Here is a 19,030-nt window from a genome sequence, read left to right on the forward strand (position 1 = left end):
GGTGCAACAGACACATTTAAATACTTAAAGGTATTTTACCAAAGCACAAGAGGCAAGCTTATTAGAAAGGAAGGCAATGTCAGTCTCCCAGTGTAAGTCTCCCAGCAAAAGTATTGGAGGCGAATGCATTGAGAGAATTTAAAACAGGTAAGGGATAGACACACAGCTTTCCTCACTATGGGACCAGATCAAGGAATGATACAGGTTTGAATCCCTTAAATCAAGAAAAATGGGCAGACTGGATGGGCTGTATTGTTCTTATGGTTCTTAGTGAATTCACATTTCTCAAATTTGGCATAGTTAATCCTCTCTGTGCTGCAGGGCCTATTTGGCATGCTCCCTATGACTCGGAAGATAAGGTGGATGGATTTAAACTTCAATTTATAGTGTATCTAGATAGTTAAAGAAAAACAGTCACACATTATTGGAATGCTGCAAGAGAATTGCACAGACCAGAGGGTATTAGTGTATACTCATAGGGTCCTGATCATGTATTAAACCACACACTAGGTTGTAAGCACCTCTTACGTTCAACTTAATAACTATTTTTGAACCTCTAATTCCATCAAACTGTTATGAAATTAGAGGAGTAGGATAAGTATCTTTATGGGATTCAGTCCATCATATCAATACAGGGTCTTAGACTCCCATCCTTCTTAGTGACGAAGAAAAGTATGGCTTTTGCTGGAGAAGTACATCGCCTAATAAAAATGTACTCAAGGATATCCTTAATATGATGTCTTTGGGACGGATAGTGGGTACACTGGTCTGCGTGGAGGTGCAGTACAATGATGTAGATTGATGGGACAGTGGCAAGGTCTGTGTGGTGGTAGATGCTCTGCTCCGTTCTAACTGAAGACATCAGAATATGGCTTTGGAATATTGAGGGTGCTTGGGTCATAGCAGTCTGAATAGGAGATACTGAAGAGATTAGCCTAAACAGGACTTCAAGCTGTGATTTGCCCACTGATTTAATCAATATAGAGAGATTGTGTAATCGTAACCACGCAGGAGAGGAAATAATATTGGAGAACACCCATTTCTAGTTGCGCAGTCTCTTGGTTGATCACAGCAGGTTGCAATGATCTACTGTTAATGGCCTCCACTAGCAGAGAACAGAATCACTCCCAAAGGGGCATACTCTAAGCAGCACACAACAAACTATCAATAAAGTCACCAGCTGCACCAGATTTAATAAGGGAAGAAGTGGTAATGGAATAATCAGACCAGGAAAGGCAGACTGGTACACATCTTGTGCGGGGTAGCTGCGCTCAAGGCTGCAGCCAGCCACTGCAGTGTGAATTGGAGCGGGACCAGTCGCTGGATCCACTGTTCGGTGTGGGACACCGGATGATGGCTGTCCCTTAGGGTGTGTCAGGACTATGGACCAGCAGGTAGGTGACAGATACAGTGCCTTGCAAAAGCTCCTCTTGGCATTTTTCCTATTTTGTTGCATTACAACCTGGAATTACAGCATGAGATTTTAATTAAAAGAAACCAAGAGTGTCTAAAATGTCTGGAATTCTGAAAGAAGGCAGAGTGGATATGGAATCTGTAATATCACAACCGGACAGGTTTTTTCTATGAACGCCATGATGGATGGTAAGGGGGACCTAACTTTTGTGAAGAGACACTATTTGACAGAAAAAAGGTCACTGGAAAGGTTTGTAGTGGCTGTGAATTGGCAAACCAAACTGCAGCAACATCATGAGTTAAAGATTAGTCTGAGAATGTTAGAAGTAAGGGTTAGGAGTAGGTGGCAATAAAGGGGTTCTGATATTTAAGAAAGTTCGTCTACATGGCCAAATTATATCTGGCAGGTAGGTCAGGAAAAATAGTGCTAGAGGAGTCAGAGAGAGCAAAATTAACAACCCAAGTGTCAGGGCTAGCTATCGGATAACCGGACATATAGGGTATGAGCACGCAAGGGTTAACGATACCAGCTCTCTGGTCACTCACTTAACCTTTAAACCCGTAAACGCCCAGTACCACACTGAACCGATCAAAAATTTATAAAACCCAATTTACGTTAAACAATTAAGTAACGTTTATTCCAGCTTTCTCGGAAGACAGAAACTGGATTAATATATAGTTTAATCACAGTGCTTATGAACAAAGGTGCTAACAATTTAGACACACAGTATACGACACAGTTTGTAAAGATAAAACAAGGAGAAACACAGAAAAACCTAACCTAATACGAAACCCATTTAGGTCATCTGCAGGAACCTCAATGTCCTTGTTGAGTTTTTTGATTTTCGTTGATGTTCCAAATCCGTAAAAGTTCCAGGAAAGGTTCTCAGATTCCCGGATTTTCCATAAAACAGTCAATTTTATCCCCTGGTGAGATGTTCCGCCCCCAGGCATAGCCCTTAGTATCACATATACTCTTAAACCCTGCATAGAAGACCATCACCCTAAATTCCGTATGATAGGGGAGGCACCACCAATGGTCACTGAGGCGGAACCTGAATGAATTTATGGGAGGGCTCTGGTATGTAAATGGCGTCAGCCAGTCTGAGTGGCTTAAGAGGACAAGTTGGCTGTAACACACATCTGGCTAGGTTAACCCTTCCAATGCCAAACCCTTGCGTTAGCCCAACACAGGCTCTGCATGACACCTCCCCCTTTAAGATGATGACACAGGGGTTAAGCCTTTGTCTACCTACACTCTAGTCTCTCTTTGACAAGACAAACCGTCAGCATTCCCATGCAAGCTGATTTTCCATGCTGCCCATTAACATTATATTGTTGTGGTCCTAAACTCCATTGGAGCAGCTTACTATCGTTTTCAACTACTCTGTCTGCCCAGGGAGGGGTATCGTCAGATGTTATAACCATGAAGTTACAACCAAACAAGCATGGCTGCAACATCTGCAAAGCACACACCATAGCTAAGCACTCACATTCCGTGAATTAACCTTTGGCAGAAACGTCTTGTTTATTACTGTATTTAAGGTCCATCCATCATTTTCCCTGTCCTGCTTGAGACAGCTAAAAGTAGCCCATTTTCAAGGAAGGCAACAAACTGGTGTCCATTGGACTGGGCTTCCTGTATGGATCCCAGGCTATTGGCCTCACTTAGCCACTCTGCGTGGCTAGGGGTTCCTTGCTGATGGGTCCACGGTTTTCTCCTCTCATCAACCCTTACTATTTTATCCGCTATAGCCCCAGCCGCTTCCTGGCTTGTTACCACAGCTACAGTGAAAATATTGTTTTGCCCTACACACTCCCAGCCCAGGGAGCACACAAAAGGAGTAACAAGGTGAGAATTTTCCTCCCCCTTTTCTCTAGACTTCACAGTTTCAGAGGGCTTAGGCACAGCGGAGAACTTGCCCCCTCCCTGCTCCTCATGCTCCACCATTCCAAGGGTTAAATCAAGCCCTCCCCATAGAACATTTAAACTAGGTTTTGGCTCTGGACATACCTGGACATCACATTGCAAATAACCCTTGTTGTCCCTTTGATGAGACATTACTCAAAGGTTTAGCTGACTGCCTCAATGAATATTTCTGTTCAGTTTTTACAAATGAAGATCATGCCAAACGAATCTTATTGATTTTTTTGATTGGGTGACTAAAGTAATTGATCAAGGTTGTGCAGTAGATATTGTGTATCTGGATTTCAGTAAGGCCTTTTACACTGTGCCACATAGAAGACTTATAAATAAACTGCCATCTCTGAGTTTAGATCCCAATGTTGTTGAATGGATTAAGGAGTGGCTGAGTGACAGAGGGTTGTAGTCAATGGCGTATATTCAGAACAAGGTCTTGTTACCAGTGGGATACCTCGGGGATCTGTACTTGGACCCATTCGCTTTAATATTTTTATTAGTGAAATTGCAGATGGTCTTGATGGAAAGGTATGTCTATTTGCTGATGACACAAAAATTTGCAACAGGGTTGATGTTCCTGGAAGAAGAAGCCAAATGGCAAATGATTGAGGTAAACTGGAAAAATGGTCAGAGCTGTGGCAACTGGCATTTAATGTGGATAAATGCAAAGTAATGCACCTGGGGCATAAAAACTCAAGGGCAGAGTATAGAATATTTGATACTGTCCTAACCTCAACGTGTGAGGAAAGGGATTTAGGGGTAATAATTTCTGAGGATTTAAAGGTAGCAGTAGAGCAGACAATGCAGTAGAGCAGCAGGTAATGCTAGCAGAATGCTTGGTTGTATAGCGAGAGGTATTAGCAGTAGAAAGAGGGAAGTGCTCATGCCGTTGTACAGATCACTGGTGAGACCTCACTTGGAGTATTGTGTACAGTACTGGAGACCATATCTCCAGAAGGATATAGAAATGTTGGAAAAAGTTCAGAGAAGGGCTACTAAAATGGTTTATGGATTACAAGATAAACCTTACCAGGACAGGTTAAAGAATCTTTACCTATATAGCCTGGAAGAAAGACATGACAGGGGGGATATGATAGAAACATTTAAATACTTAAAGGGAATCAACAAGATAAAGGAAGATAGTTTATTTAAAAGGAGAAATACCTCCACAACAAGAGGACATAATCATAAGCTAGAGGGGCAAAGGTTTAATGGTAACATCAGAAAATATTACTTTACGGAAAGGGTAGTGAATGCATGCAATAGCCTTCAAGCAGAAGTGGTAGATGTTAATACAGTAAAGGCATTAAAGCAAGCATGGGATAGGCATAAGGCCAAGCTAGATATAGGATAAGGGCAGGTACTAAAGGAAAGTACTCAGAGGTTGGGCAGACTGGATGGGCCTACTGGTTCTTATCTGCCGTCACGTTCTATGTTTCTATGAAATGATGAAGCTCCGCTGGAACCTTATACCATCTGGTAAGTAATTTGTAGGATGATTCCTGAAGTTTAGTGGAGATGGCTCCCTTGTGGGTAAGAAGGATGATTTTGTCCCATTCCTCATCGTCCAGGGAAAGACCCAAGTCCCTTTCCCACAGGCAAAGTATGGTTTATCAGTTGCTGTTTTAGGATTGCGGTCACAGACCCACTCCCTGACCTCAGGTTTTCTCATCTGTAGGATTACTATTAAATTACTATTAACTCCTTGAGGGCCTCAAAGGTAGAGATGCTCAGACCCCCAGTCCACTGCTTAAATGTGGTTTTCAACTGCCCCAACATGTTCAGTGTAGCTTTCATTAACACCCTTTTGCATGGTGCGAAACTTTTTCCTGTAGGCCTCTGGGGTGAGGTTGAAACTTTGTAACAAAGCAGATTTGATAATATCATAGTCCTGATCCTTCTCAACGGGAAGTGAAGCGAACACATCCAGGGCTCTTCCACGCAAGCGTGGGGTAAGATATTTAGTCCACTCTTGCTTACCTAGATGGTACTGCCAGCACACCTTTTCAAAGCTCCTTAGAAACACATCCAGATCCCCATCTTTCTCCATCACAGGGGAAATGTTCTGGATGGGGTCACTGCTCACAGAGGTTACTGGCCTCCTAGCCATTATAGCAGTCTGCGTTCCGGATTGTCCATTCCCAAAAGATTTAGGGCAGCTTGCAAATTAGTATTTCTACCAGATTGTGAATTAGGGTTGTTAGTTACCCCAGTATTTAACAGTCCTTGGGTTACAGGCTCCTCTGCCATAGCTCCATCGGCAAGGGCAGTAATGAGGTCTTCCTGGCCTCTTCCTTCAGGGATTAAATTTCTGGCATTGCAGAGCTCACTCAGATCTGCAATTATTATTATTATTTATTGTTTTATATAGCTCCATCAAATTCCATAGCGCTGTACAATGGGTAGACAGGACATAACAAGTAGTATGTAAGATAACAAATGACTAACAGAGACAACAGGTGAGGAGGGCCCTGCTCAAAGGAGTTTACAATCTAGAGGGATTTTAGGGTGTATTACGCAATAGGTAAAAGTGCCAGTGTTAGGGATAGACCAGCCACACTAGTAAAAGTATTGCAGGAGAGGGACTAGGAAAGGCGAGCTAAGGGAATATGGGAGGGCATTAATTTGCTATGTTGTAAGCGTCCTTAAAGAAGTGGGTCTTGAGGGATTTTTTGAAGGAATAAAGGCACGGAGAAAGACGGATAGGCCGGGGGAGAGGATAGGGGCAGCTCTTGAGAAATCTTGTAAGCGTGCATGAGAGCAATAAATCAAAGAAGAGGATAAAAGGAGATAATTGGATGAGCGGAGAGAGCGGTTAGGAGTGTTTTTAGAGATGAGTGAGGAGATGTAGGGGAACTGCTGTGAAGGGCTTTGAAAGTAAGAGTCAGGATTTTGAAATGAATCCTAAAGCGCACAGGCAGCCAGTGAAGAGACTGACAGAGGGGAGAGATGTTAGTAAAGCGATGGGAGAGGAAGATGAGTCTGGCAGCAGCATTAATGATGGATTGTAGAGAGGTGAGACGGTTAAGAGGAAGACCAGCTAAGACAGAGTTACAGTAATCAAGACGGGAGATAATTAGGGCATGGACAAGAGCCTTAGTGGCATGCTGTGTTAGGAAGGGACAGATGCGGGCAATGTTTTTAAGATGGAGACGACTGAATACAGTGGGGCAAAAAAGTATTTAGTCAGCCACCAACTGTGCAAGTTCTCCCACTTAAAAAGATGAGAGAGGTCTGTAATTTTCACCATAGGTACACTTCAACTATGAGAGACAGAATGGGGGGAAAGAATACAGGAAATCACATTGTAGGATTTCTAATGAATTCATTGGTAAATTCTTTGGTAAATAAGTATTTGGTCACCTACAAACAAGCAAGATATCTGGCTCTCACAGACCTGTAACATCTTCTGTAAGAGTCTCCTCTGTCCTCCACTCGTTACCTGTATTAATGGCACCTGTTTGAACTTGTTATCAGTATAAAAGACACCTGTCCACAACCTCAAACAGTCACACTCCAAACCCCACTATGGCCAAGACCAAAGAGCTGTCGAAGGACACCAGAAACAAAATTGTAGACCTGCACCAGGCTGGGAAGACTGAATCTATATAGGCAAGCAGCTTGGTGTGAAGAAATCAACTGTGGGAGCAATTATTTGAAAATGGAAGACATACAGGACCACTGATAATCTCCCTCGATCTGGGGCTCCACACAAGATCTCACCCCGTGGTGTCAAAAGGATCACATGAACAGTGAGCAAAAATCCCAGAACCACACGGGGGGACCTAGTGAACGACCTGCAGAGAGCTGGGACCAAAGTAACAAAGGCTACCATCAGTAACACACTACGCCGCCAGGGACTCAAATCATGCAGTGCCAGACGTGTGAAGTTTGCTAGAGAGCATTTGGATGATCCAGAAGAGGATTGGGCGAATGCATATGGTCAGATGAAACCAAAGTAGAACATTTTGGTAGAAACTCAACTCGTCGTGTTTGGAGGAGAAAGAATGCCGAGTTGTATCCAAAGAACACCATACCTACGGTGAAGCATGGGGGTGGAAACATCATGTTGTTTTTTTTCAAGGGCATTGAAGATGAAACGTGGCTGGGTCTTTCAGCATGACAATGATCCCAAACACACCGCCTGGGCAATATAGGAGTGGCTTCGTAAGAAGCATTTCAAGGTCCTGGAGTGGCCTAGCCAGTCTCCAGATCTCAATCCCATAGAAAACCTTTGGAGGGAGTTGGAAGTCCGTGTTGCCCAGCGACAGCCCCAAAACATTACTGCTCTAGAGGAGATCTGCATGGAGGAATGGTCCAAAATACCAGCAACAGTATGTGAAAACCTTGTGAAGACTTACAGAAAATGTTTGACCTCTGTCATTGCCAACAAAGGGTATGTAACAAAGTATTGATATGAACTTTTGTTATTGACCAAATACTTATTTTCCACCATAATTTGCAAATACATTCTTTAAAAATCAGACAATGTGATTTATGGACTTTGTCGTCTCATTCTGTCTCTCATAGTTGAAGTGTACCTATGGTGAAAATTACAGGCCTCTCTCATCTTTTTAAGTGGGAGAACTTGCACAATTGGTAAATACTTTTTTGCCTCACTGTATGGGGTGTGAATGAAAGGTCGGAGTCAAGGGTGACACCAAGACGGCGTCCATGAGTAGACGGGGAAATTATAGCACCATTAACATTGAGGGAGATTAATGGGGGAATCTCAGCATTGGAGGGAGGAAAGATGAGGCGTTCAGTTTTATTATCCGTTGATAATTCTCCATTTTGCCACAGAAAGATAAAGAAAAACAAGAAGTAGGGAAGGGGCACAAACTGTGTTGTATACTTTATCTATAGGAAGCACTGCGTTCAGTCTCTGGAAATTGCCCAAACTATACAATTTCTTTAGTGCTGAATTCCAACAAAAATAAGCAGCACTAAAAGCTCTAAAAATACAAAAAGAGTATCCCGCCGCTGCCACCAGTTTGTCAGGGCTAGCTATCGGATAACCGGACACTTAGGGTGTGGGTGTGCAAGGGTTAACGATACTAGCCCTCTGGTCACTCACTTAACCCTTAAACGCAGGACAAAAACCCCCACCAGACTGGTAATACGCTGCCACCACCAAGTTATATGAACAAAGGTGATCATTTAGACACACAGTATACGACTCAGTTTGTAAAAATAAAACAAGGAGAAACACAGAAAAACCTAATTATACGAAACCCATACAGGTCATCTGCGGGAACCTCAATATCCTTGTTGAGTTTGTTGATGAAGACCATCACCCTAAATTCCATATCATAGGGGAGGCACCACTAATGGTCACCGAGGATGAACCTGAATGAATTTAAGGAAGGGCTCTGGTATGTAAAATGTTGGTCAGTCCGAGTGGCTTAAGAGGGCAAACACATCTGGCTAGGTTTACCCTTCCAATGCCAAATCCCTGCGTTAGCCCAACACAGGCTCTGCATGACACCAAGTCTTAGGGAATCATTCTACTAGGAAAGTTAAGGTAATCTAGATGCCACTTGAGTTCTTCTTTGGCATAGGAGGATTTCTCAGCATATGCCTGTGAGAGCTACTAAAGAACTAAATGTAACTGTTTCTTAAGATTCTTGGGATCCGTGTTAAAGAAGTGAAACTAATCAAAAGGAATTGAAATTTAGTTTGTGAGCTATGCATATACATATACACACACACACACATATTATATATATATATATATATATATATATATATATATATATATATGTATGGGTTGAAACAACTAATCGATAAAATCGATAATCGATAATGAAAATCGTTGTCAACGATTTTCATTATCGATTAATCGGATCGATTTTTATCGATTATAAAAAGAGGATTTTTTCAGAGCAAATGCTCTGAAAAACTCCTCTCCTTATATAATCCGACCTCAAACAGAGATCGGATTATAACACCGGAATCCAGATCCCCCGCGACGCTGCAGGGGACCTGGATTCTCCTCACTGTCGGCCGGTCTCTCACTTCCGTCTCTCTCCCCCTCCCATCTGCCTCCTCCCCCCTCCCATACATCACTCTGCCTCTCTACCCGGCACCGTTACAGAAGGCACTTTCCCTGCAGCTTCATACAAGCCTCAGTGTAAGTGAAGTGCAGTAACGGAGGCTGTCTGTGCGATGCAGACAGCCACCGGCTGACAGAGAATCATCCTCTCTGTCAGCCGGTGGGGGTCTGCATCGCACAAACAGACTCCGTTACTGCCCTTCACTTACACTGTGGCTTCTATGAAGCTGCAGTGAAAGTGCCTTCAGTAACGGAGCCGGGTAGAGAGGCAGAGTGGTGTATGGGAGGGGGGAGGAGTCAGAGGGGTGTATGGGAGCCACCCTCCAATACACCACTCTGGCTCCTCCCCCTCTCATACGCCACTCTGCCTCTCTACCCGGCTCCCTGGTGTCTTGTCAGAAACGGAGGTTCACAGGAGGCAGAGTGGAGTATGGGAGGGGGGAGGAGGCAAAGTGATGTATGGGAGGGGGAGGAGCCAACGTGATGTATGGGAGGGGAAGGAGCCAGAGTGGTGTATGGGAGGAGGCAGAGTGGAGTATGGGAGGGGGAGGAGCCAAAGTGATGTATGGGAGGGGAGGAGGCAGAGTGGTATATGGGAGGGGGAGGAGGCAAAGTGATGTATGGGAGGGGAGGAGCCAAAGTGATGTATGGGCGGGGGAGGAGGCAGAGTGGTGTATGGGAGGGGGGAGGAGGCAGAGTGGCGTATGAGAGGGGGGGAGCCAGAGTGGTGTATGGGAGGGGGAGGAGCCAGAGTGGTGTATGGGAGGGGGAGGAGCCAGAGTGGTGTATGGGTGAGTTATAGTGGTGTATGGGGGGTATTATGAATTTTTAGGGCATATAGGGGGTATAAGGCATATGGATATTAGGCATATCAGGGGGGCATAAACATATCTGGGGGTAAAAGGTATATCAGGGGGCTCAGTGGCATATAGGGGGTATAAAACATATCGATATTAGGCTTATCAGGGGGGCATAAAACAAATCTGGGGGTAAAAGGTATATCAGGGGGCTCAGTTGCATATCACTGGCATATAAGGAGTATAAGGCATATCAGGGGCACAGTGGCATATCAGGGGGCACAGTGGAATCTGGCATATAAGAGGTATAAGGCATATATGGGGGCAGAGTGGCAAGCTGGGGGTCAGATGTGCATAACTGGGGGCAGTTTGGTAAATAAAAAAATTTAAACAAGGCTTTTTTCTCAGTTTTTATTAAATATGAAAAATAGTTAACATATGAATTAATATTTACTAATAACTTTGTATTAAAACCTAGTTTGAGAAGCACTGTGTTTGGGTTCTTGTAGCTTTTATTATTATGTCAGTAGAATAAGAAGGTGAATAGAGAGAGGCCATTGCAATAAAGAGATGAAAGTGTAAATTGTACGTTTTTTATTGCAATTTTTCTTCAATTTAAAATAATGTATTTTTTTTATCCGATTAATCGACAAAATAATCGACCAACTAATCGATTATTAAAATAATCGTTAGTTGCAGCCCTAATATATATATATATATATATATATATATATATATATATATATATATATATATATAGACACACACACACACACATTCACACACACATACCGTTAATGCTGGAGCAAGCACGGGTACACTGTGCTCTACATTGCCCTATTTTTTTCATAAATAACATTTTTTACAAACAAGTAACATGATTAATGTACCAGTGCTTTTCATACTTTGAGCACACTGAAATGACAATTTTTCATTTCCAGACACTTAATCTAGGACATGCACTCAAGATAGTATTTGGTTGTATGTAAATATTTCAGTAGTCATGCTTTACTCACTTGCTGCACTCGCTCATGTCCCTCTCGCGCTTCCTTTAATCGTTGCCTCTTCTCATTGATTTCTCTCTCCTCCCGCTTCCTTTCGTATTTTCTACGATGCTCTGCAATCTTTTGAGCCTAGTGGGCATAATGTTTATGTAAATATCATGAATTTGATCAGAGATCAACAGCCAGAGATTTTCCCAACAGCCATATTCAGCATACCAAACCTTTGTGAAAATAGTTTTGGGAAGGCCCTTTTCTATTCCAGCGATTTTAGTTAATCTTAATTAATGCAATGCAATGACGAGACAGGCACGTCATTGGTCATTAACTGGCTGTTTTTCCCTGACATACCTGACATTGGTCAATAAGTGGTTCATAATAGAGGACAGGGGCAGGGACATTCACTTAATGATCACCCCCCCACAAACCAATTAATATGCTCAGATTGTTCTTTTCCACTTTCAAAAGGTAGATTCTAATCGCTTAGCTAACAAGCCATCAGAGGGAAATGTGGCAGCCTATTCATATCAGTTGTCACAATATTTATATACATTCTAAATGGACTTCATCTCATCACCTGTATATTACATCATTATTAAATTAAAGGAGAACATTAATTACCGTATTTGCTCGATTATAAGACGACCCCCCAAAATCTGAATATTAATTTAGGAAAAAAAGAAAAAGCCTATAGACGACCCTATAGGAAAAAAGTTTTACCAGTAAATGTTAATTCATGTAAACTATTAGATTTTTTAATAAAAGCTACGAACGAGAAAAATATTTTTTTGTTTTTATTTCCTTGTATTTTCCAACCTGCCCCCCAGTTACGCACATCTGCCCCCAGGCTTGCCACTGCAATATGGCACTGTGGCCCATGATATGCCTTTTAACCCCCTATGTGCCACTGTGCCTCCAGAAATGCCTTATACCCCTATATGCCACTCTGGCATTTAGGGGGTTAAAAGGCATATTATGGGGCAGAGTGGCATATAGGGAGGTATAAGGCATTTCACCCCCCCCCAGCCCCCACACACACACACTTACCGGTGCTTCCAATTTACTGTTGCATTGCCGGGGCAGTGGGTTGAAGTCTACGCGATTCGCTGCAGCCGGAAGGAGGTGGAGTTGGCAGCGGGGGGTTGTCTGCGTCCATCGCGCAGACCTTCCCCGGCTGTCAGAGATCAGAGTTCCCCGCACCAGTGCGGCACCAGCACCGGTGCGGGGAACTCTGATCTCTGACAGTCGGGGAAGGTCTGCGCGATGGACGCAGACAACCCCCGCTGCTAGCCACACCTCCTTCCGGCTGCAGCGTAAGTTGTCTATGCGGATCGCGTAGACTTCAACCCGCTGCCCCGGCAATATAGCAGGAAATTGGAAGCACCGGTAAGTGTGTGTGGGGTGGGGGTGTTAAAAGGGGGGGCAGAAGGATCCAGGTCCCCTGCAGCGGAGCGGGGGATCTGGATCTTAGGCTCATAGTCAGACCTCTATTTGAGGTCTGATTATAAGACGACCCTGATTAGAAGACGAGGGGTATTTTTCAGAGCGTTTGCTCTGAAAAAAACCTCGTTTTATAATCGAGCAAATACGGTACTTCAAATTATTGGGCAGTGAATCTGGAACGGATGAGGATACAGAGAGACGTTCTGATCACGCGACAGCAAGAACTGCATGTGACCAATCGGGAAAGGGCTGTACAGGGATCTGGGAAAAAAACCTGAACCACTAACCTCGAGAATTATACATCTTGAAGAAGTCTAATGGTAAAACGCACTGTGAATCAAGGAAATTACTAATTTCTTTCCCTGCTCACAGCAAAGTACATTTTTTTTATTAAATTACTCTAAATAAATTGCGCATATATTTTTTCTAAAGTTACTTTGTCCTGAGGTTGTGTCTAATTTTTGTTTTTACATATGTGCTGCTGATAGGGTGACCACATTTTATTTCTGCCATTCAGGGACACACTATGAAGTGGATGAGATTACACACAGGTGTATATTATATATCACATACACACGGTTTTTTTTTATTTTTTTTATTATTTTTTTTTTTTTAGAGCAAATGCTTTGAAAAATATCCCTCGTCTTATAATCGGGGTCGTCTTATAATCAGACCACAAATAGGTCTGACTATGAGACTAAGATCCAGATCCCCTGCAGCGCTGCAGGGGACCTGGATCCTCCTGTCTTATGCCCCCCCCAACTTACCGGTGCTTCTTACTCCCCGGCTGCGGTTAGCAGCTGCAGCGGACAACACAACGGGAGTCAGAAGCAACAGTAAGTTTGGGAGGGGGGGGTGTTAAATGGGGGCATAAGGCATTTCTGTAGGCAGAGTGTTCTATGAAATGCCTTTTAACCCCCTTAATGCCACTCTGCCTCCTGAAATGCCTTATACCTCCCTATATGCCACTCTGCCCCATAATATGCCTTTTAACCCCCTAAATGCCAGAGTGGCATATAGGGGTGTAAGGCATTTCTAGAGGCAGAGTGGCACATAGGGGGTCAAAAAGCATATCATGGGGGCACAGTGGCATATAGAGGGTTAAAAGGCATATCATGGGGCACAGTGGCATTTAGAGGGTTAAAAGGCATATCATGGGGCACAGTGACATATAGGGGTATAAGGCATTTCTGGAGGCAGAGTGGCACATAGGGGGTCAAAAAGCATATCATGGGGGCACAGTGGCATATAGAGGGTTAAAAGGCATATCATGGGGCACAGTGGCATTTAGAGGGTTAAAAGGCATATCATGGGAGCACAGTGGCATATAGTGGGTATAAGGCATTTCTGGGGCAGATGTGCATAACTGGGGGGGGCAGGTTGGAAAATAAAAACAAAATATTTTTATCATAGCTTTTGTTAAAAAAAATAGTTTACATTAAATTTACATTTACTGGTAAAACTTTTTTCCTATAGCAGGGGCGTCCAACATGCGGCCCGCGGGCCATAGATGTGCGGCCCGCGGGAGCCAGGGCAACCGATCTTACGCGGGCCGTACCTCAAGCCCTGCTATAACAAGAGTCCCGCTACTTACCAGTGGGAGGGTCTTTGTACTGCAAAGAGGAAGCGGAACCCAGCAGAGTTCACGTGACATCACATGACTCTGCTCCAGTCCTGCTTCCTCTGTGCAGTACCAGAGAACGCAGAGGGAGGCCGCGCCCTCTGCTGAAGTCTGTGAGCGGCATCGAGGAGCTGCAGTGAAGGTAAGGGGGTGGGGAGGGTGTTTGAATGAGTATGCGTGATTGAGGGAATGAATCTGTGAATGAATGAGTATATGAATGAGTGTGTGTGATAGCATGGATGTGTAAGTGCTGGAACCTAGGCATGATGGGACTGTGATTGCTAGCTAGCTGCCCACCTTGTGTATTGATGCTGCCAGCAGTATGGCCAGCATGTACTGGCTGACTTGGCATGATAGGAGTGTGATTGCTAACAGCAATGACAGTGCCATCATGCCTAGGTTCCAGCATTTACTGGTTGGATGTGTAAGTGCTGGAACCTAGGCATGATGGGACTGTGATTTCTGTTAGCAATCACACTCTTATCATGCCAAGTCATAGTGCTAATTTTTTTTGTCCAATTGTGGTGTGTTACCTACTTTTATTAAAAATGTGAGTTTCTATTATTATTTTTAAAGGTGGGGGTCATTTTCGGTTTTGGCTAAGTGAATGTTTTGGTCCAGAAGTTTCATTTTGGTGCATCCCTAAAATAAATAGAACTATTTCATTTTTAATTATCCTGAATTTGTAGTCACAACACTTTCTAGGCCCAGAAATCAGTGAGAGGAAAAGTAAAAGTTTTGTGTCATTTACTTTATATGAATCTGCATATTTTATTAAAGGCCATATTTTCTCACAGTGAAAAATGAGTGCGGCCCGCGCACGTATACAATTCTGAAGTGGCCCACTGCAGAAAAAACTTGGACACCCCTGTCCTATAGGGTCGTCTTATATTCAGGTTTTCCTAAATTAATATTCAGATTGGGGGGGTCGTCTTATAATCGAGCAAATACGGTATATATTATAAAATGTACACCGTGATTTACATATACACACACACTATCACAGACACTTTAAATATGTTTTATATGTATTGTGATAAGGCCACTGCAGAAACAGCAACTCCAATGTTTTTTTCCAGGATGTTTATTTACAAAAAAAAAGAAGTATTTTTTTGTTTGTTTTTTTTTTTTTTTTAACATCCAGGGTTCATTTCCTTTCTTACAGTACTTGCCAGCGAAGCTGTTTCCCAGTCACAAAACAAAACTTGAGCAGAGTAAAGTTTTCTTACCACTCAGGCTCAGTTTTACACTATATGTCTGATCAGCAGCACCTTAATGAGAAAACTTAGGAAGCTAAATAGGGATGGGTAGTGTTGATTAGGCAGCAGCTGAAGCTGCTACAAGCATTAACCCTAGAAGCAGGAAAAAAACTGCACTTTCCATACACTGACTTGTGCACCTGCCCTCAACGAACCTGTATTCACATATACAGGTGTGCTCAAAAGTTTGCATGCCCTTGGAGAATTGGTAATATGTGTAACCATTTTTAAAGAAAACATGAGTGAGCAGGCAAAACATATATCTTATATTTCTTATGGGATTCATATACAACTGGCAAAATCATAAAACAAAACAAAGAAAAACATAAAAAGTGACCCGTTCAAAATTCTGCATACCCTTAATACTGTGTTTTGCCCCCTTTAGAAAGAATGACAGCGTGCAGTCTTTTGTAGCAACTGTCTATGAGGCCCTCAATTCTTGCAGGTGGTATAGCTGCCCATTCATCATGGCAAAATGCCTCCAGGTCTTTGGTCGTCTTGCATGAACCGCAGGTTTGAGATATCCCCAGAGTGGCTTGATGATATTAAGGTCAGGAGACTGTGATGGCCACTCCAGAACATTTTTTTCTGCTGTAACCACTTGAAGGACAACTTGGCCTTGTGCTTAGGGTCAATGTCGTGCTGGAAAGTCCGAGAGCGCAGCTTTCGTGCAAAGGAACGCAAATTGTCTGCCAGTATTTTCCGAGAACATGCTGCATTCATCTTGCCATCAATTTCACAAGATTCCCTGTGTCTTTAGAGCTCACACACCCCCAAAACATCACCGAGCCACCACCATGCTTCAAAGAGGGGATGGTACTCTTTTCGCTTTACAACTTGTTTAACCCCTTAACGACCTTTGCCGGTTCAGGACCGTCACGGAAAAATGGTCACTTAACGACCTTTGACGGTCCTGAACCATCAAAAAATTAAATAAGCTTAGAAAGTGATCAACGATTACTTTCTTCGCTTAAATGGCGTTGCTGTAATGCCTCGATGTCGAGGCATTCAGTAACGCCGAGATCGACATCAGGGGCCATGTCTGGCCCCTCCCCGGGGCATCAACGATCACCTCCTAAACTTAAATGGTGTCAATGGAATGCCTCGATCAGGAGGCATTCAGCGACACCAAACACTTACCCCAGGACGGGCTGTGACCGCTCCGGAGAGTGGTCACAGCCGCCACTGCCGGTGATCTTCACCATCCGCAAGATGGCGGCCGCCCTGTAAAAAAAAAAAATAAAGTTGAAAAAGTTCGCTAGATGGTCTCCAGACCCTCTAGAGAACTCTGGCTCCACTTGCAGGTTGAATACAGGTACTGCATTCAACCATGCAAGTCAATGGAGCCCAGCTTTCTAATCACAATGTGATTAGTAAAATATTAAAAAAATATATAAAACAAAAATATGGAAAAAAAATGCTTAAAAAAAAAATGTGCTAACATTTAAAAATAATTATGCAGGGATGTCACCAGAGGAACCATCCAGTACCAGCAAAACATGTAAAATAAATAAATAAAATATTTAAAAAAATTTAAGTTTATTATTTTGAGCAAGTGCTAAAATTTCTAAAAAAAATTCTCAACATACAAAGAGTTAAAATAAAAGCACTTCAAATAACCAAGGGGTGTCTAATTTAATAAAAAATGGCTTGATGGGGTAAATTGGAGTGGCCGGGCTCATAGGTACAGACTGACCAAAATAGAGAAAAAAAAAGCGCACTTCCCAAATGTGGGATTTTAAATCTCAAGCAACCCGACAAACCCATGCATGTGGGGTGTCACTGCAGTCGGGAGATGTTGCTAAACACACTGGGGGGTTGTTTGATAGTGACGCATACCAGGAGCTATGAATTCATTCCTGAAGTACAATTTGTGTGGAAAAAAATACAAAATTAAATTTTGGCAAAGGCAGGTGGTAGAATCTCACGCATAAAAGGGTTAAAATACCAGCATTTGAAATACTTTGTGGTGTCTAGTTTTCAAAAATATATGGTTTGATGGGGTAAATTGAAGTAGCCGGCTTCAAAGATGTTCCAAAGAGGATATAGAGGCAGAATGACCAAATGACTACCTGAATTACGCATGTCCCAAAAGTAGCCTTTTACCAGCCAAACAATCTGACAAACCTATGCATGTGGGGTATCACCATACTCAAGAGATGTTGCTGAACACATATTGGAGTGTTGTTTGACAGTGACATATACCAGCTAGCTAGTTTTTTTACTTCCTTTTGTAGGCGAGTAAAAGATTTTTCAAAGAAAAGTCATAAAAGGTGGTTTTTTTTTTTATATTTCATTCTTTATTTTTTTTTCCATAAAACAGACAATGTGAACAAAAAACAAACAAACATACAATTTCCAATATTGTACATTATTTTAGGGAATAAAGTATGTCTAATAATTCATATCATAGAAAATATCCCCATCTAATCCAATATTGATAATTTACATTCAAATTCCTAACATTTACAAGAAGGAGAATTTCTAAATAAAAAAGGAAGATATAAGAGGAGTTACAAAGAGCATTTACCACGGAGATAAATTTATAAACAAGATATCAAAAATTTCAATGCACAGAGAGGGAGAGAGAATAACTAGGCATATTTAAGCCAACGATACCAAATTAATTCATATTTCTCCTTAGCATTAGCTTCCATATAAAAGTATTTTTCATTTGAACATTGGTGATTAATCTGGGATTTAATCTCTAACCATGATGGAAGAGACGGGTCCCTCCAATATCTAGCTAAACAGATTTTAAAGGCAAGTAAGATTTAACCAGAGTGTTTGGTCGTTCTTATTGATATCTGGTAAGTCTAAGTGAAAGAGAAACCCTTGGGGGGAAAGTACAATATTAAATCTAAATAACTTTGAAAAAAGGTCAGTTAATTGGGTTTTTATCTGATTTAAACACGTACAGTCCCACCAAATGTGTTTGTGTGTCCCTAATTGAGATTGACATCGCCAACATATGGCACCTTTTGATGGTTGGAATTTGACTATACGGGCTGGTACCATATACCATCTATGCATAAGCTTATAAAATTGTTACTGGAGATTAATGCAGTGAGACGATTTACACATGACCTGCCATGTTTTATGCCAAGAAGGTAAGGCAATAGAGAGATCAAAATCTTTTTCCCACTGAATTTCTGCCTTACTCTTCTCATAGTTGTTGTTAACCTTAAAAAGTTTCAAGATCTTAGATATTATTTTCTTAGAAGTAGTAAAGGTAACAAATTTATACCAGGAAGTAGTCTCAACAGGCACATTGGAAGTGAGAAAATGCTTAATCCTGATATATTTAAAGATATCTTTAACCGGAAGACCATATGTTTCAATTAATAAAGGAAAAGAGGCCATTTGGGATCCAACATAGAGATCACCTATCTTTACCACACCCGACATTCTCCATCTTTCCAGTGAAATATCAGGTATAAAACAACTCAAAGCATCTATCGGGCAACATTTCGCAAGTATTATCCCTTCTTCTAAACGTTTCTTGATTTTATAGAAAGTA

The 19,030-nt window shown here is 42.3% G+C and overlaps 1 protein-coding gene across 2 annotated transcripts in view; it reads right to left on the minus strand.

The window, feature by feature from the left end:
• The window catches only part of ST13 (ST13 Hsp70 interacting protein), a 138,704-nt gene that overhangs the window by 29,245 nt on the left and 90,429 nt on the right, over nt 1–19,030 (minus strand). For both annotated transcript variants that reach the window (XM_053468639.1, XM_053468640.1), the window contains exon 9: nt 11,203–11,319. In XM_053468639.1, the coding sequence (XP_053324614.1) occupies nt 11,203–11,319 (117 nt within the window). The remainder of the gene's footprint in view (nt 1–11,202; nt 11,320–19,030) is intronic.

This window comes from Spea bombifrons, chromosome 6 (genome assembly GCF_027358695.1).
Source record: "Spea bombifrons isolate aSpeBom1 chromosome 6, aSpeBom1.2.pri, whole genome shotgun sequence".
NCBI lineage: Eukaryota > Metazoa > Chordata > Amphibia > Anura > Pelobatidae > Spea > Spea bombifrons.